Source organism: Hippocampus zosterae, chromosome 4, assembly GCF_025434085.1.
Source record: "Hippocampus zosterae strain Florida chromosome 4, ASM2543408v3, whole genome shotgun sequence".
Lineage (NCBI taxonomy): Eukaryota > Metazoa > Chordata > Actinopteri > Syngnathiformes > Syngnathidae > Hippocampus > Hippocampus zosterae.
Genome location: NC_067454.1, coordinates 2,172,634 through 2,189,414, shown reverse-complemented (window position 1 = coordinate 2,189,414; position 16,781 = coordinate 2,172,634). Strand labels below are relative to the sequence as shown.

The following is a 16,781-nucleotide window of genomic DNA, read 5'->3' as shown; positions in this document are numbered from 1 at the left end:
CCTTCTTGGATACAATGTTGTCATACATTCATTCATTCATTCATTCATTTTCCTAACCGCTTGATCCTCACTAGGGTCGCGGGGGGTGCTGGAGCCTATCCCAGCTGTCGCCGGGCAGTAGGCGGGGGACACCCTGAAATCGGTTGCCAGCCAATCGCAGGGCACACAGAGACGAACAACCATTCGCACTCACACTCACACCTAGGGACAATTTAGAGTGTTCAATCAGCCTGCCACGCATGTTTTTGGAATGTGGGAGGAAATCGGAGCACCCGGAGAAAACCCACGCAGGCCCGGGGAGAACATGCAAACTCCACACAGGGAGGCCGGAGCTGGAATCGAACCCGGTACCTCTGCACTGTGAAGCCGACGTGCTAACCACTGGACTACCGGGCCGCCTGTTTTCATACAGTAGTTGTTTATTAACATCATCCACTGCCATGTAACCGCCGGCTCCCAATTCCATAATTGCTGCTCGGTGGTTTATCACCGTCTCTGGGCTGATTACGCTCATTTCTTTTTAAGACATCGCAAATCAACACAACTGTATTTTGAAAGCACTTTATAACAACCACTGCTATAAATGGAGCTGCAGTGTTGTAGATGAAAAATAATTCATACAACGACAAATAATGAAACAATTAACTAATAACCAAGACAGTAGAAAGCACAAAAACAGTCACACTTAAAATCACGTCTCATGTCGAGTCACAAGCCAAAGAATAAAAATGCGCGTTTGGACGAGTTTTAAAAAATGGGCAGCGAAGGGGCTTGCCGAACGTTCAATCCAAAGAGACGGACCGGCAAACAGAAAAGGCTCGATCCTCTCTGAAGGGACGCCAGCGTAGGAGTTCTGTGCTGCCTCTTATGAGTACCAATCAAGAGGCAAGCAGCAGCATTCTGGACCAACTGGAGTCACTTCATGGAGGATCGACTGACTCCAAAGTGAAGTGAATGACAGTAATCCGTAGTAAAAATCCATAGTAAGTTGCTAACTAAGCTAAAAGCTATGATGGCCAGTCCCTCCCACCCCCTCCAGCCCGCCCTGACAGCACTTGGTAGCTCCTTCAGCCAGAGACTGTTACACCCGCGCTGCAAGAAGGAGAGATACCGACGCTTGTCCCTACCGACTGCTGTCAGGCTGATGAATAAAAAATAACAATCATTCATTCATTCATTCATTCATCTTCCGTGCCGCTTGATCCTCACTAGGGTCGCGGGGGGTGCTGGAGCCCATCCCAGCCGTCTCCGGGCAGTAGGCGGGGGACACCCTGAATCGGTTGCCAGCCAATCGCAGGGCACACAGAAACAAACAACCATCCACGCCCACACTCACACCCAGGGACAATTTAGAGTGTTCAATCAGCCTGCCATGCATGTTTTTGGAATGTGGGAGGAAACCGGAGCACCCGGAGAAAACCCACGCAGGCCCGGGGAGAACATGCAAACTCCACACAGGGAGGCCGGAGCTGGAATCGAACCCGGTACCTCTGCACTGTGAAGCCGACGTGCTAACCACTGGACTACCGGGCCGCCTATAACAATCATAATAATAATAATAATAATTCAATGATGTGAAGGAAAATTGTAAATAGTACTGCGATTTATCCATTTGTGTTCATATTGTATTTAATTGAAAGATGTTTGTCGTTTTTTTTTTTCTCTTTCTCCTTTCTTCTTTCTACATACATTCTTGCTGCTGGAGGCTGTAAATTTCCCCAGTGTGGGGCGAATAAAGGATATCTTATCTTCTCTTATGAGTACCAATCAAGAGGCAAGCAGCAGCATTCTGGACCAACTGGAGTCACTTCATGGAGGATCGACTGACTCCAAAGTGAAGTGCATGACAGTAATCCAGCCGGGATTTGACGAAGGCTTGAATTACTTTTTCAACGTGCTCTTGAGAAAGAAGAGGCTTGATCGTTAAATGTAAACATATCATTCTTTGAAGAGAAGAAGGCGAGGGGTGTGTAGAAGAAAACCAATACTTACACAGATTCTGCGCAATCTTGGGATCAAGCACCTTCAGCTCTTTAATTCGCTTCTTAATGGCTTTTTTATCATCCAGATCCTCCTCCTCTCTTTTGGCTGTTGGGAACATACAAACAGGAAATGGTGATCGACCAATTCGGTGAATAATTGCACACCTCGATGTGTATTTTGTTGCAGACAAATGCAAATTGCTCACTAACTAAGGTTTATTCTACTGTATTATATTTATTCCCAGTTCAGACACATGAGGTGTGCGTGATGTAGCGACTACCCACAGGCATGCAATTTAAAAGGGGAAGCCAAATTATTTGGTTCAATACTGTACTCGAGAAAAATACAATACATGCTGACCTATGGTCACGAGCTATGGGTCGTGACCGAAAGAACGAGATCCCGGATACAAGCGGCCGAAATGAGTTTTCTCCGCAGGGTGTCCGGGCTCTCGCTTAGAGATAAGGTGAGAAGCTCGGTCATCCGGGAGGGGCTCAGAGTGGAGCCGCTTCTCCTCCACATCGAGAGGAGCCAGATGAGGTGGCTTGGGCATCTGATTCGGATGCCTCCTGAGCGCTGGAGAGACTATGTCACCCAGCTTGCCTGGGAACGACTCGGGATCCCCCGGGGAGAGCTGGAAGAAGTAGCTAGGGAGAGGGAAGTCTGGGCTTCCCTGCTAAAGCTGATGCCCCTGCGACCCGGCCCCGGATAAGCGGTAGATGATGGATGGATGGATGGATGGATGGATGGATGGATGGACATGCTGATTAATATAGCGCTTTCACAGATGTCAAATGTTCCTCAGCATTCAGTAAACAGGAAGTTGCTTATTCATTCCATACTTACCCAAAAAAAAGAAAAAAAAAGACATTTGTCATGAAAGTCAAGAAGATGGACTGGAAATGATTGTCCCCAAAATTCTTGCCATTTTTTGACAGTAACAGCGCAACTGCCAACAATCTTGTCAACGAGAAACGAGCGAGTTCAAGAATGAGCCGTCCTTTCTCGTATAACTATTTTATGAAAAACAAACCATTTGTGTCTCATTTCTGTCAGGTCGTTGGAAAGATGAACAGGTTGCTGCTCACGACTTGCACACACACAAAAAAAAAAAAAAACTAGTAAAAGCAAAGAGAGAGACGGGGGAAGGGAGACTGTCCTACTGTTTAACCTGCCGCCCTTACAAGGGCTGCTACATTTTACGATGAAGCGAAGACGCGACTTGTGACATGAGCTCCTATTGAAAAGCGTGCCGGGATATCCGCAAGCGTGCACTGCTACTTACGCACACCAAACTACAGAAACACAAGAGTGGACTTACGTGGCTCTTCGGTTGATGTACTCTCTTCACACTCTTTCGAAATTGTAATGGCGGTAACGTACACAGAGGAGAGGACAGAAACAAACAAGGTTTGTTGGACTGCTCCATTTGATATGCGGGGTGACAGATAAGGCAAGTTGGAAAAGGACACACACAATTTTTTGCGTAGGAAACCATCCAGTCCAATGAAAAGGTCGCAAAAAGGTCAAAGTCAGGCACTACTCTTACTAACTGAATTTCATCTTTGAAGTCAAGAAAAGCTGGTTACAAAAGGTCCATGACAAAAGCTTTGGCAACAGGCAACTCCCAGCACAAAATTCCCACAAGGCTGGATCACTAAATTGCGCTGTGAAAACACAAAAGAGGGGGAACGGTGGCGGAAATAAAACTGCCGCAAAAGAGCATGACTGATGCTGTACATGACAGGCAGGCCTCAGAGACGGCAACATCACACCTCAAATTTCCCCACCACCCTTCACAAAACAGACACACACGCGCACACTGAACACACCAAATACTGTCCAGCCTGCACACGACTCACACCAAATTTCAATTCAATCCATTGCATCTTTTCAGTGTTTTCTAATCAGGCAACAGTGTGAGACGTGCGTGCCGATTTGGCCAGATCTTTTATCCAACATTTATTCGGTGTTGCTAGCAAAGAACAGAGTATCCCGTCTTCCAGATCAGTGGTCCCCAAAACATTTTTTTGTGTCACGGCCCAGTTGAAACAAAGACATGCTGCTCGCGGACCGGCAACCATTTTATGTTGCCAGTTTTAAGGCACTGGTATGGCCAAGAAAGGTAATTATAGAGTCTTTAAACATTTCACGAACACTGATTCCCCCGCCCCCTTTTTTTCATTTCAAACGGTTACTCTGCTGTACAAATAAATATGTATTATTTTTACTTTTATTCATTCATTCATTCATCTTCCATACCGCTTGATCCTCACTAGGGTCGCGGGGGGTGCCGGAGCCTATCCCAGCTGTCTTCGGGCAGTAGGCGGGGGACACCCTGAATCGGTTGCCAGCCAATCGCAGGGCACACAGAAACGAACAACCATCCATGCTCACACTCACACCTAGGGACAATTTAGAGTGTTCAATCAGCCTGCCATGCATATTTTTGGAATGTGGGAGGAAACCGGAGCACCCGGAGAAAACCCACACAGGCCAGCCTGCCATGCATATTTTTGGAATGTGGGAGGAAACCGGAGCACCCGGAGAAAACCCATGCAGGCCAGCCTGCCATGCATATTTTTGGAATGTGGGAGGAAACTGGAGCACCCGGAGAAAACCCACACAGGCCCGGGGAGAACATGCAAACTCCACACAGGGAGGCCGGAGCCGAAATCGAACCCGGTACCTCTGCACTGTGAAGCCGACGTGCTAACCACTGGACTATCGGGCCGCCCTTTTACTTTTATATTAATATAAAATATGTACAATAAAATAACACAGTGAACTACTCGGAAATGGACCAATCAGGAATAATAAAACACGTGAATATGTCAACGTAATCATTTGTAGGTTAGTTAAGCCGTTATGTTTGGGCAATTGTATTACGATGACTTTCTATTTACTGCTTCCTCTTTCATTGATTGACGCATTCTCTTTATTTCAAATTGCAAACCAATGTTAGGAGGAGGACTCTGATTGGGTCGAGTGGCGCACATTCCCGCCACGTTTCACAAATATGCTCACAGCTCGGTGGTCTGTATCTGTGCGGCCCGGTACCGAATGGGCCGTGGCCCGGTACTGGTCCGCAGACCGGTGGTTGGGCAACCACTGTTCCAGATGACTCTTCACTTGTGTACTGTATTCTCACGTCACAAACGTTCGTGCATTTTAATGCGGCAACCGTTATTCGGCCTGGAGCGGAGCCTTGCTTCATACCTGCGACTTTTAATTATCGGTATGATATCAATGTTCGCAAGAAAGGGAGCGCACACGCACACCTCTCTGCCCAAAGCAAAATCCAGCAGACATGTGATGCGCAACAAGTGATGAAATCCACTCCTCCGACACATCTGTCAAAGCAGCTGCTCCGTTTGACTCACGTTTTTTTTTTTTCTTCTGCTATGGCAAAGTCTTGGCGCTCAGTCACCCTGACAGCAAGTCAACATCCCTTTCTATGGTCTCAACGCACACATCAACCACCTTGAATAATACTGACAGGACGGGACAGCGGATGAGTGAGGAGAAGGCGGGAGAGGGCGATCAAAATAATGGAGTGAGGAGCTGTTCTGCGGGAGAGATAATCAAAGTGAACTACGCAAGGCCACATCTCCCTGTGATTCACACCAGATGACCAAGGGCCATAATTACTGTCAGACTTTAATTCCGATAGCAGCAAATTAACAGACTTGATCTAGCTTCTCTTGGCTTCTTGTGCCCGGATTGCCTTGAATTCTCAACGACTGGAATATCACCTCTGCATAAACATCACTCTTCACACAAATTGACACCATTTAAAGACTTTTTACAGGCCATCGTCTGTATTCTCAGTGGAATAGTGCCCTCTAAAGGTCACTTGTGTACGCGCACGCACACGCACGCTCTAATGTGAGTGCCATAAGCGGTCGGGCAACAGTGTCTCTTCTCGGAGACATGACTATCTCTCTGAAATGTTAAATGGATGGCAAGCTCCGTCTGCGTCACCCTAACATTTCCCAAGTCTCTTAGTGGATCGAGGCAATTCTAAATCACCCTCATCTCAAAAGTCATTTGCCCATTTCATGCAGATGATGGAAGTAAGTCTGCTTCCGGCTGTGTCTACTTAGCAACCCCAAAAATACACAAATCACAAGTGTGGATGAGAAAAATCACAACAGGGAAAAATGTTGCAAACGCAAATATGTTTTTAAGGAGCCGACGCATTACTTGGGTGATGTGAGGACATAAAAACACAAATTGGGAAGAAATTGAAACGCTGAGGCTTGAGAAACGGCGGTGGCCAAAATTAAACGGGGAAATGATGATGGAGAAGAGTGCTACTGAAAAATAGAGATCAACGACCATACAAACCAGGGCCAAAGAAAATGCCGGGTCACTTAGAAAATTGGCAACCTTGAAATGATATGGACTAACTCGCACGTATCATTGGATTTCCATAATACGTTTCTGTGCATATCTTTGGCCGCTTATTATTGCAACAAATTGTCAGGACTAATGTTAGCATGTGAAAGTATTGTCTATAGTGTGAACTACACAATTCATTCTTTAAAGCCCTCCTCGTTGGCACCGCCCTACCCACTCTTGAGGACTTGCACACTGCAAAAATCTAGACAAGGGCACGGAAAATCCTCCTGGATCCCCCGCATCCTGCCCACCACCTTTTCCAGCCACTCCCCTCAGGCAGACGCTACAGATCCATGCGCACCAAATCCAGTAGACACTTAAACAGATTCTTCCCTCTAGCCATTAACTCCTTAAACAGTCACTGACGTAGTCACTCTTCTTGCACCACAAAATGGTACTACAAAACTACTGGTTACTCTAAAATGGTTCAATGATTTTGTTGTTTACGATGATACTAGTGCAGCGTGTTATACCGGAGACAAATTCCTTATGTGTTCTACATACTTGGCCAATAAAGATGATTCTGATTCTGATTCTCAAAACTCACTTGTTTGGCGTTCGACTCAGCATGACTTAGAGTTGTTCTTGATTTTACTGTTTGGTGCTTTCTACCGCCTTTATTACCGATTTGTCTTACTGTTTATTGTGCATGTTAAATCGCTCCATGTAAAGAAAGCACTTTGTATGCAGCGATGGCTGTTTGAAAGTGCTCGAGAAATACTCTTGACTGGACTTCTTGCTCCGACTGCCTGAAATCAAACTATGTACACCAGGTGTCACCAACATTTTTGAGGGTGAGAGCAACTTCATGTGTACCGATTGTGTGAAGGGCTACCAAATTGATACACGTCTGAAATAACATATTTGTCCAAAATACCTTCAATAATATGAGGATGGGTTATTTTTAATACTTGATGATTTAAATTGTCAGACTTTGATCGTGTTTCGAAATGTCTCACAGTACTGCCAATGTTTGCATTTTTAAATCATAATTTCTACTAGCAAATCACAATGTCCAGGCACTGGCGGGCTACTCAAGTGGTCTTCACGGGCTACCTGGTGCCCGCGGGCACCATGTTGGTGACCACTGATGTACACAGACAAATTTGTTGGAAGCATTCTGCTAGAGAAATAAAACCACAACATCAAAATATTGAGCTATCGATCCATGAATTCCTTTTTGCGCGCCGCCATAATTCACTATGAAACAAACTCCCGGAGTTGGCCTGAATAAAAGCGATGTCATTCTTCAGGTAATATTTTGTTGCACAACTTTGTGAGGCAACCGCAGAAATCAAACACTTTTTACAACTCTCCGTGAAACTTCTGTCGCCTGTTAATAGGTAGTCATTTTGCCAAGACTGGGTAAACAAAATGATGTCGTCGTTTCGTATTTGAACGGTGCCTTCACCAAAGTAGGATTTAGATCGGGACTCAACGACGCCGATGTCAGGAATTTGCTCTTTCCCGTGCTTCAGCGCCTCCGTGGCTCACCGTAGGTCGTTATCAGTTTCTGATGCATGTGTCATGATTACGCGCGTAAACCATATATCTTTGCGATATGCATTTGGGCATTCCGTTTCAAGTTATTTCAGTGCCAATTCAGAGGTCCATCTATTTTGTCCAGATTCAAGTGCTCCAGATGCTACTTAAAAAAAAAAGGCCATCCTAAGAAAGAGACAGCCAAAGAGTAGAGATCCATCAGACGCGATTACGCATCTGATGAGCGCTCTCATAATGACGGAACATTTCAGCAGCCATACAAAGTCATTATAGAGCTAATGGAGCTCCTTAAAAATGTCACCGGAAAAAAAACAGAGATGACGACACAAGAGGTACCGTAATTGTTTAAAAAGAGAATGTTTATATGTTGAAAGAATTGTCCGAAAAATTTTCATTTTTAGACTTTGACTACTCAGTTGTTAAAGCCTTTCTGTCGCACGCCCCCTTGTTCTAATTCTCCTCATCTTTCTCCATGAATGGATGGCAGTTCTTTTCCTGCTCAATAGCGCACATGGGCCGTTATTCGTGAGACGAGCAGTGTGGGCAGTACAATTGTTTGGTCAAGAATTTAGTTGTTGTGGAGGATTTTAGGGGCATTTTTAAGTGGTCATCCCATGTTCACAGAGACGGCAACCACTTGTCATTAGAGGTGGGACGATTCACTGACTTCCTGATTCGATTCAGATCACAATACTGGTGTGACGATTAGATTTAGATTGCGATTATGTACTGCAATTTGAGATTCAATATCACGGTCATTGGTATTTTTCTCAAACAATATAAACCATAAGCATTACATACGTTGAATCATGTACTTAAATCAATGCAGTCAGATGAAAGTCAGTCACATTTATTTCAGAAAGAGCTGACTGCGTGGCTCAGGCGCCGGCTCATTCAAATGACTTAGTGCGACTCTGCTGAATGATGAAGGCCACTGACCCACCACAACAAATTGGCTGCGCACTGCCATCTGCTGGAGGAAAGCGGTAGCTTCACCTTTGCGTTTTGGAAAAATCATGAAAATCGATTCGGAACTTTGACATCGATTGATTGAATCTTGGTAACTAAAATTCCGATAGTTGAGTGAAACGATTTTTTTGCACACCCCTACTTCTCATGTTGCGTTTCAAGACTTGAAATGAGAGGAGATTTACTTTCAAAGAATGAATATTCACACACAAACGCTGTATTCACGCAAATAGACTGGAACTGTAAGAAAACTCACAGACGCAAGGATATATTCTTCCTCATTTGTGGAAAAACGACTAATAATCAAGTTAAATCTCGACTTTTTTCCCTCTACTCGTTTGGTGTGGATGTAAGCACAAGTCTCCATGCATGCTCTGCACGAAGTCAAGGTGCACACAGCAGGTATTTATTATTTATTCATTCATTTAATGTTATTTCGGCCCGGTAGTCCAGTGGTTAGCACGTCGGCTTCATAGTGCAGAGGTACCGGGTTCGATTCCAGCTCCGGCCTGGCCTCCCTGTGTGGAGTTTGCATGTTCTCCCCGGGCCTGCGTGGGTTTTCTCCGGGTACTCCGGTTTCCTCCCACATTCCAAAAATATGCATGGCAGGCTGACTGAACACTCTAAATTGTCCCTAGGTGTGAGTGTGAGTGCGAATGGTTGTTTTACTTGGTCTCAATTTATTTCTGGGTTGTTCTTTTAAGTGATATTTAAAGTTAAGTTTGACGAGATGAATGTTTTTAAATCAACAAATAATCCATCCATCCATTTTCAAATCCGCTCATGCTCGCAAAAGGTCGCAGGCGTGCTGGAGTCTATGCAGCTGTCTTTCGGGCAGTAGGCGGGGTACACTCTGAACTGTTTGCCAGCCATTCCACAGTCAACGAAGAATAATTAAATAATTAAAAATCAATCATAATTAGCGTGATGATTTTTTTTCCCCCCATAATTGCCCAGCCCTACGCTTAAAAATCCCCGGTCTAAGTCAACAGCAGGAAGGACCCTAATGTCATAAAAGGACAAGGATGTCAATGAAAATTTGATGAGGAAAAACTGTTTCATATGGTGTCCGTCTAAATGTTTAATGACAATCCAGATGTTGTTCTTAAATGAGACGTCGACACTGTGATAATAATCCAACAAACACATTCGGTAGACCGACACTCAGTGACACACACCAACAGCAAGTCTCTCTAACAGCTGAATGAATCAGTCATGCTGTGCTTACAACCACCAGTGGGATGGCAAGAAAACAAGAGGAAAACAACCGAGATGGCCTCAAACCATCTGGAAGAGCGAACATATTTTATGCATTCCTTCCCAAATGTAAAACTGCAGCATGTAATGCAAAACAAGCAAATCAATTGATGGAGCGCTTTTCGCGATCCTCTCTTCTCTGAAGATGCGAAGGGAGTACGGGAAGATAAAATTCTGATGGTGCCGTGAAAATTTGAGTCCTTCCCCGAACAGAAAAGCACAACCTTTTGCCGATAGCATTTGTTTCTCCCCCAAGCTTGAATATATGTTTAACTTTTCAATGTACTTTTGTTATTAAAAAATGTTGTGATGCGGTGGGGGTTGCTTTGAGTGAAGAAGAATACAGTTGACAGGTAGATAACAGTTGGAAGAAAAATACTGCAAAGTCAGCGATGGGGAAAGAGAGAAAACACAAGTGGTGAACGGTGAATAAAATCATGGAAAGGGCACAAGAACAATATTTGCTTTTACAAGACCTCTTTCATACTTTGCCAGTCTTACTAATCTGTTAAAAACTTGAAATGTTACTACGGTAATTATCACCCCCCCAAAAAAAATTTTCTCTCTCTCTCTCTCGCTTTTTGGCAGGTGTTTAAACGGTAATCATTGCGTCAGCCCTATATTCAACAGGGTGCCATCGAGAGGTGTCAACACGACAACTGGTTCATGAAACATCTTGAAGCTTCATTTTCCCATCACTACTGAAAACTCTTGATAAATGAATAAATGGAGACAGTGAAAAACAATGTGACTAAACGTACACTGCCAAATAGTTCTAAAGAAAAACTTCAACTGTAATTGTTGAGAATCATGATTGCATCATCTACAAGGAGTGGGTTCGTGCTCATCATCAAGCGATGTTGTTCACGTGTTGGTCACGTGATATGCATAAAACATGCAGAAAATGAAAGATGAACTTCAAGTGCGTGTGCACGACTGTGCCTGTGGGAGAGTCATAACCTCCGACCCCCAACTAAACCTCCTGCCTGACTTCCAAATTTCAAGAGCTCACAGAAAATACGGACATATGCGAAAACACCGTCCACATGTGGACCGGATAAGAACAAGCAGCCACACACCCGTGCGCAACATTGAAACCCTTTTTAGTCTAATTTTAGACAATCACTGAAACGGCCCCATTTAAAGCAAATGACACTTCGATAGGGAAGGAAAAAAAGTTCACGAAAATAGAAGGCGTCTGACAGAGCCTCGAAGGAGGATCTTTGTGATGTCTGTTAAGCAACTCGGTACTTGATGGTTTCTACGTGACAACGATCTGCACAGTGACAAATGCAGCACAACTGGCAGATCGGGTCCCGTGACACGAAGAAAAATGACCACACAAATGTCTTACCCGCTCTTTGTGAACCGAAAGTGAGAGCAACTCTGCTGAGCAAATCAGGCTTGGCGTATTGGTCATCATTGGCGAGCACCCAGAAACAGCCTTCCGACATTTCTTGGGGATTAATCTGGATAGAAAACAAAACAAACAAAAATCCCCAAATCACACATTAGTCAATTCGTTCATTCATTCATTTCATTCATCTTCCTAACCGCTTGATCCTCACTAGGGTCGCGGGGGGGTGCTGGAGCCTATCCCAGCTGTCTCCGGGCAGTAGGCGGGGGACACCCTGAATCGGTTGCCAGCCAATCGCAGGGCACACAGAGACGAACAACCATTCGCACTCACACTCACACCTAGGGACAATTTAGAGTGTTGAATCAGCCTGCCATGCATATTTTTGGAATGTGGGAGGAAACCGGAGCACCCGGAGAAAACCCACGCAGGCCCGGGGAGAACATGCAAACTCCACACAGGGAGGCCGGAGCTGGAATCGAACCCGGTACCTCTGCACTGTGAAGCCGACGTGCTAACCACTGGACTACCGGGCCGCCCTTAGTCAATTCGTGTTTTGTTGAATTTTAAATTGTCCAAATACTTTCAGATATTTCAGAACTCTCAACAGTCACCAAATCACACCGAGCAGGTGGAAAATCAAAGACATTAAAGTCCTATACTGTACCGGTACTGTATAAGAGTACACTATTTTCATGGCAAGGAGAAATGATTCTTTGAAATTATCTCAAAAAGTTTGATCCCATGTGGCTGCTTGATGCAGCCCTCATCATGTCCTCCTGAAATGTTGCTTTCGAATTTTAAGCATATGTTTTACTTTGTCGAACATCTGTACATATGTACAGCTGACATTAAATAATTAATCACGGCACAAACTAACAACACTTGCAGTGTGAACCAATATCGCCCCGTAGGGAACAACATCCGTCGCGGTGCCACTTGGTGGCATCTAACAGAAGCGTGCCATCATCTGTTATTTTCAAGAATTGCCGTCTTCGCACAGAAGCTTGTTGTTCAGACCCGGAAAAACAAGTGTGTTGCTGCCAATAAATGTCAGGGACAAAGTGAAGAGCGGAGAAAAGGGAGCACTGAATTCAAGTTCAACTTTTGGGTACTCACTTTATCAAGACTGGATGAGGAGTAGATGCTGTCGCTTATCAATGCACGGTAGAATATTTTAAACCGGTAATCAAACGGCTCCCGGATACAAGCGGCTGAAATGAGTTTTCTCCGCAGGGTGTCCGGGCTCTCCCTTAGAGATCAGGTGAGAAGCTCGGTCATCCGGGAGGGGCTCCGAGTCGAGCCGCTTCTCCTCCACATCGAGAGGAGCCAGATGAGGTGGCTTGGGCATCTGATTCGGATGCCTCCTGAACGCCTCCCTGGTGAGGTGTTCCGGGCATGTCCCACCGGGAGGAGACCCCGAGGAAGACCCAGGACACGCTGGAGAGACTATGTCACCCAGCTGGCCTGGGAACGCCTCGGGATCCCCCGGGGAGAGCTAGAAGAAGTGGCTAGGGAGAGGAAAGTCTGGGCTTCCCTGCTAAAGCTGTTGCCCCCGCGACCCGGCCCCGGATAAGCGGTAGATGATGGATGGATGGATGGATCAAACGGCATTGCTTGCCGAGTGCGCGGCTTTTAAACATCAGGCCCAATGCTTCGTTGCAAATGTTACGCGTTATGTGCCGCTTTTGAGTGTTTAGCATGAATTTGTCTGACTTGGAGGCTATGGCGATATCTACACATTTGTCTGGGAAAAAAAAAAGAAACTTTAAACCTAGCACAACATGTATAGAATGGAGATGTATTTATATTTAACCGCGTTTTAACACTTGGACTTACCTTGGACCAATTCAGGCGCTTGGTGGAATTCTCAGGTTTGAATTCCTTCTTAGGCTTGAGGCCATGAGGCAGCGCAAGGCAAGCGGAGAGGCCTGAACCGCATGCAAATCCGAGTGGGGGTGGAGGAGGCGCACCGAATGGAGGAGGTGCTCCGGGTGGAGGAGGGGGTGCCGGGCAACCAGGTAACGGAGGAGGCGGTGGCGGAGGAGGAGGGGGAGGAGGAGGAACTGGCAACCTCGATGCCGGGTTACATGTTGAAACCCCACGAGGTACCGAAGAAGAACAAGACAACTCCTGCGCGCCGCCGCCAGATGACACAACCGCTGGTACAACTCCATTCTGGATACATGGATCAATCGATGTAAGCACATAAAGGGAAAGTGATAGCCCCCCCGCCCAAAAAAAAAAACACTAAACTATTAGTTGTAGTGATTGCAGTTCGGTCTGGCAGTAAATCCATATTTAGTTAACTTGGACTTCTTTGTCTCCGATAGTTAAGTCCCAACCATGCTGATGACACCAACAGTGACGGCGACAAGTGGTTCATCGATCCTAAAATCCTTTTTTGGTTAAGGATGCACGATGGGGCTCAGCCTTAATCTTCGGTTAATCGGATGTCGAATTCACGGTGAGCATTTGAGTTGGATCATTCATTCATTCATTCATTCATTCATCTTCCTAACCGCTTAATCCTCACCAGGGTCGCGGGGGGTGCTGGAGCCGATCCCAGTAGTCTCCGGGCAGTAGGCGGGGGACACCCTGAATCGGTTGCCAGCCAATCGCAGGGCACACAGAGACGAACAACCATTCGCACTCACACTCACACCTAGGGACAATTTAGAGTGTTCAATCAGCCTGCCATGCATATTTTTGGAATGTGGGAGGAAACCGGAGCACCCGGAGAAAACCCACGCAGGCCCGGGGAGAACATGCAAACTCCACACAGGGAGGCCGGAGCTGGAATCGAACCCGGTACCTCTGCACTGTGAAGCCGACGTGCTAACCACTGGACTACCGGGCCGCCCGGAGTTGGATTATTCAGGTTCATGAAAGTGGCGAGACGGATGGTGTGTACGGACCGTTCGTAAACCTGCCACGGCCAGTGAAACAACGCTGCTATTCGAGTACTCCTTCTGTGTTCTTTGCTGTCAAATTGAACATTTATCAAGCAGAGACAATGAAAATCCTCCTGCAAATCAGGGGGGAGTAGGCGAGCTGAAGTTGATGAGGATTGTGAAAAGAAATATTTTTTTAAACTATTTTGCTCAAATGGAATCGCCGTAAAAGTCAGAAATGGTCGACGGGTGCCTGTGTTGTCATTAGACGCTGTCGGTTTACCAGTAGACAAGCTTCAGCACCAGCAAAACATTTGGCTTGGGTGGGGAACAAAAGAAATAAATAAAATTAAAAAATTACAATAATAGAAAGAAACACGGCGGCCCGGTAGTCCAGTGGTTAGCACGTCGACTTCACAGTGCAGAGGCACGGGGTTCGATTCCAGCACCGGCTTCCCTGTGTGGAGTTTGCATGTTCTCCCCGGGCCTGCGTGGGTTTTCTCCGGGTGCTCTGGTTTCCTCCCACATTCCAAAAACATGATGGCAGGCTGATTGAACACTCTAAATTGTCCCGAGGTGTGAGTGTGAGCGTGGATGGTTGTTCGTCTCTGTGTGCCCTGCGATTGGCTGGCAACCGATTCAGGGTGTCCCCCGCCTACTGCCCGATGACAGCTGGGATAGGCTCCAGCACCCCCCGCGACCCTCGTGAGGATCAAGCGGTACGGAAAATGAATGAATGAATGAGAAAGAAATACATCTACCGTAATATTGAAAGAAAAGAGCAATTATTTGAGTGGAAGATGTCTTTCAATCAAGGTTTAATCATGTAACACAGATGAAGCCCGTCAAAAGACCACATCCCATACCTGAGACGTGAAGGCCTGCAACTCGGCTTGAAGCTCGGCTATCTTTTCTTCACCCTTAACCAGCTGAGCTTGGGCCTCTTGTCGCTTTAAAAACTCTTCATCAAGCTAGAAACAGAAATACCCAAATTATTCCTGAAACCGTTTTTGATTTCTTTTTTTTTTTTTTGCATATACTTCAAGCTTGAGGAGCACAGAATCATTCATTTCAGAGCGGGCATGTCAGTTGCTGAGCTTAATCTCCCGTCTCGAGCGTGCAGCCAAAGTATAATAATGTCACACATGGTTGAACAATGCTGAGGGTCAACGCTTGCCTTTGCTGCCAGTTCTGAAGCTCTTTGCTCATACTCCTCAAATCGAGCCTTATCGACGCAAACCTCTGAAAAAGAAAACACACAATTCAGTTCCAGTTGGCAAAATAACTCCACTAAGAAATTGACTTGCCGATGAGATGGCTGAAATCCACGTCGAGGCGTTTCCGATAACTGAAGTCTGGATCCGTTCCACTACGGTGCAGGACAATTTGAGACACGCACTCCTCAATGATCTTGAAGTACTGAGACCTGAGAGTGACACCAAGTGACGTCAGTGAGGAGGAGGAGAAGTGACAAAAAAAACTATTTTGCTCCGACGCATCCCTATTGCGATCGTTTGGGATGAGAAATGCATTCAGCCTGATGGAAGGTGGCCCGAGGTGTGCCGATGCGCAGAACAACGTCGACACAAATTTGGATGTCTGCAGTCATATTTGCAAGAAAGTACAAACGACGTACAAAACAGCAAAGTTTGTACGTCGTCATGATACCAAATTCGACTTTGGTATTTGTACTCACTGGGACAAAAAGAACCTGCACTGACAAATTTGACTCCAGTCAAGTTTTACTTTTTATTTCGAAAGACTGCTGTTAAATGGGCGGCCCGGTAGCCCAGTGGTTAGCACGTCGGCTTCACAGTGCAGAGGTACCGGGTTCAATTCCAGCTCCGACCTCCCTGTGTGGAGTTTGCATGTTCTCCCCGGCCGGGCCTGCGTGGGTTTTCTCCGGGTGCTCCGGTTTCCTCCCACATTCCAAAAACATGCGTGGCAGGCTGATTGAACACTCTAAATTGTCCCTAGGTGTGGGTGCGTGCGTGGATGGTTGTTCGTCTATGTGTGCCCTGCGATTGGCTGGCAACCGGTTCAGGGTGTCCCCCGCCTACTGCCCGGAGATGGCTGGGATGGGCTCCAGCACCCCCCGCGACCTTAGTGAGGATCAAGCGGTACGGAAGATGAATGAATGAATGATTGCTGTTAAATGAAGGCCAAGCATAAACATCTTCAGTGAAACAAAATAGCGCCGATATTCAGCAGGTTATAGAGGTTCAAACAGTGTTGGGTTTGTGTCAGACACGTTTTGAAGAAGAAAAAAAAAATACAATGTTATGGCTGTAAAAAATAAATACCGGGTAAATAAAATAACACGGCAGCTAATAAATAAGCCACAATTGTTGTTTATTATTGCTCCATCTTTTGATCAAGTCAACTTTGATCAAGGCTCACAACACAGCTGTGGG

The 16,781-nt window shown here is 45.9% G+C and overlaps 1 protein-coding gene across 4 annotated transcripts in view; it reads right to left on the bottom strand.

Moving 5' to 3' along the window:
* The window catches only part of LOC127599010 (protein diaphanous homolog 3-like), a 79,954-nt gene that overhangs the window by 49,967 nt on the left and 13,206 nt on the right, over nt 1-16,781 (bottom strand). For 2 of the 4 annotated variants that reach the window (XM_052062627.1, XM_052062624.1), the window contains 7 exons: nt 15,675-15,793; nt 15,545-15,609; nt 15,234-15,338; nt 13,313-13,651; nt 11,471-11,585; nt 3,305-3,337; nt 1,993-2,088 (listed from right to left, as the gene is read on the bottom strand). In XM_052062627.1, coding sequence (XP_051918587.1) covers nt 1,993-2,088; nt 3,305-3,337; nt 11,471-11,585; nt 13,313-13,651; nt 15,234-15,338; nt 15,545-15,609; nt 15,675-15,793 — 872 coding nt within the window. The remainder of the gene's footprint in view (nt 1-1,992; nt 2,089-3,304; nt 3,338-11,470; nt 11,586-13,312; nt 13,652-15,233; nt 15,339-15,544; nt 15,610-15,674; nt 15,794-16,781) is intronic. The other 2 variants (XM_052062628.1, XM_052062625.1) reach the window with 1 other exon arrangement.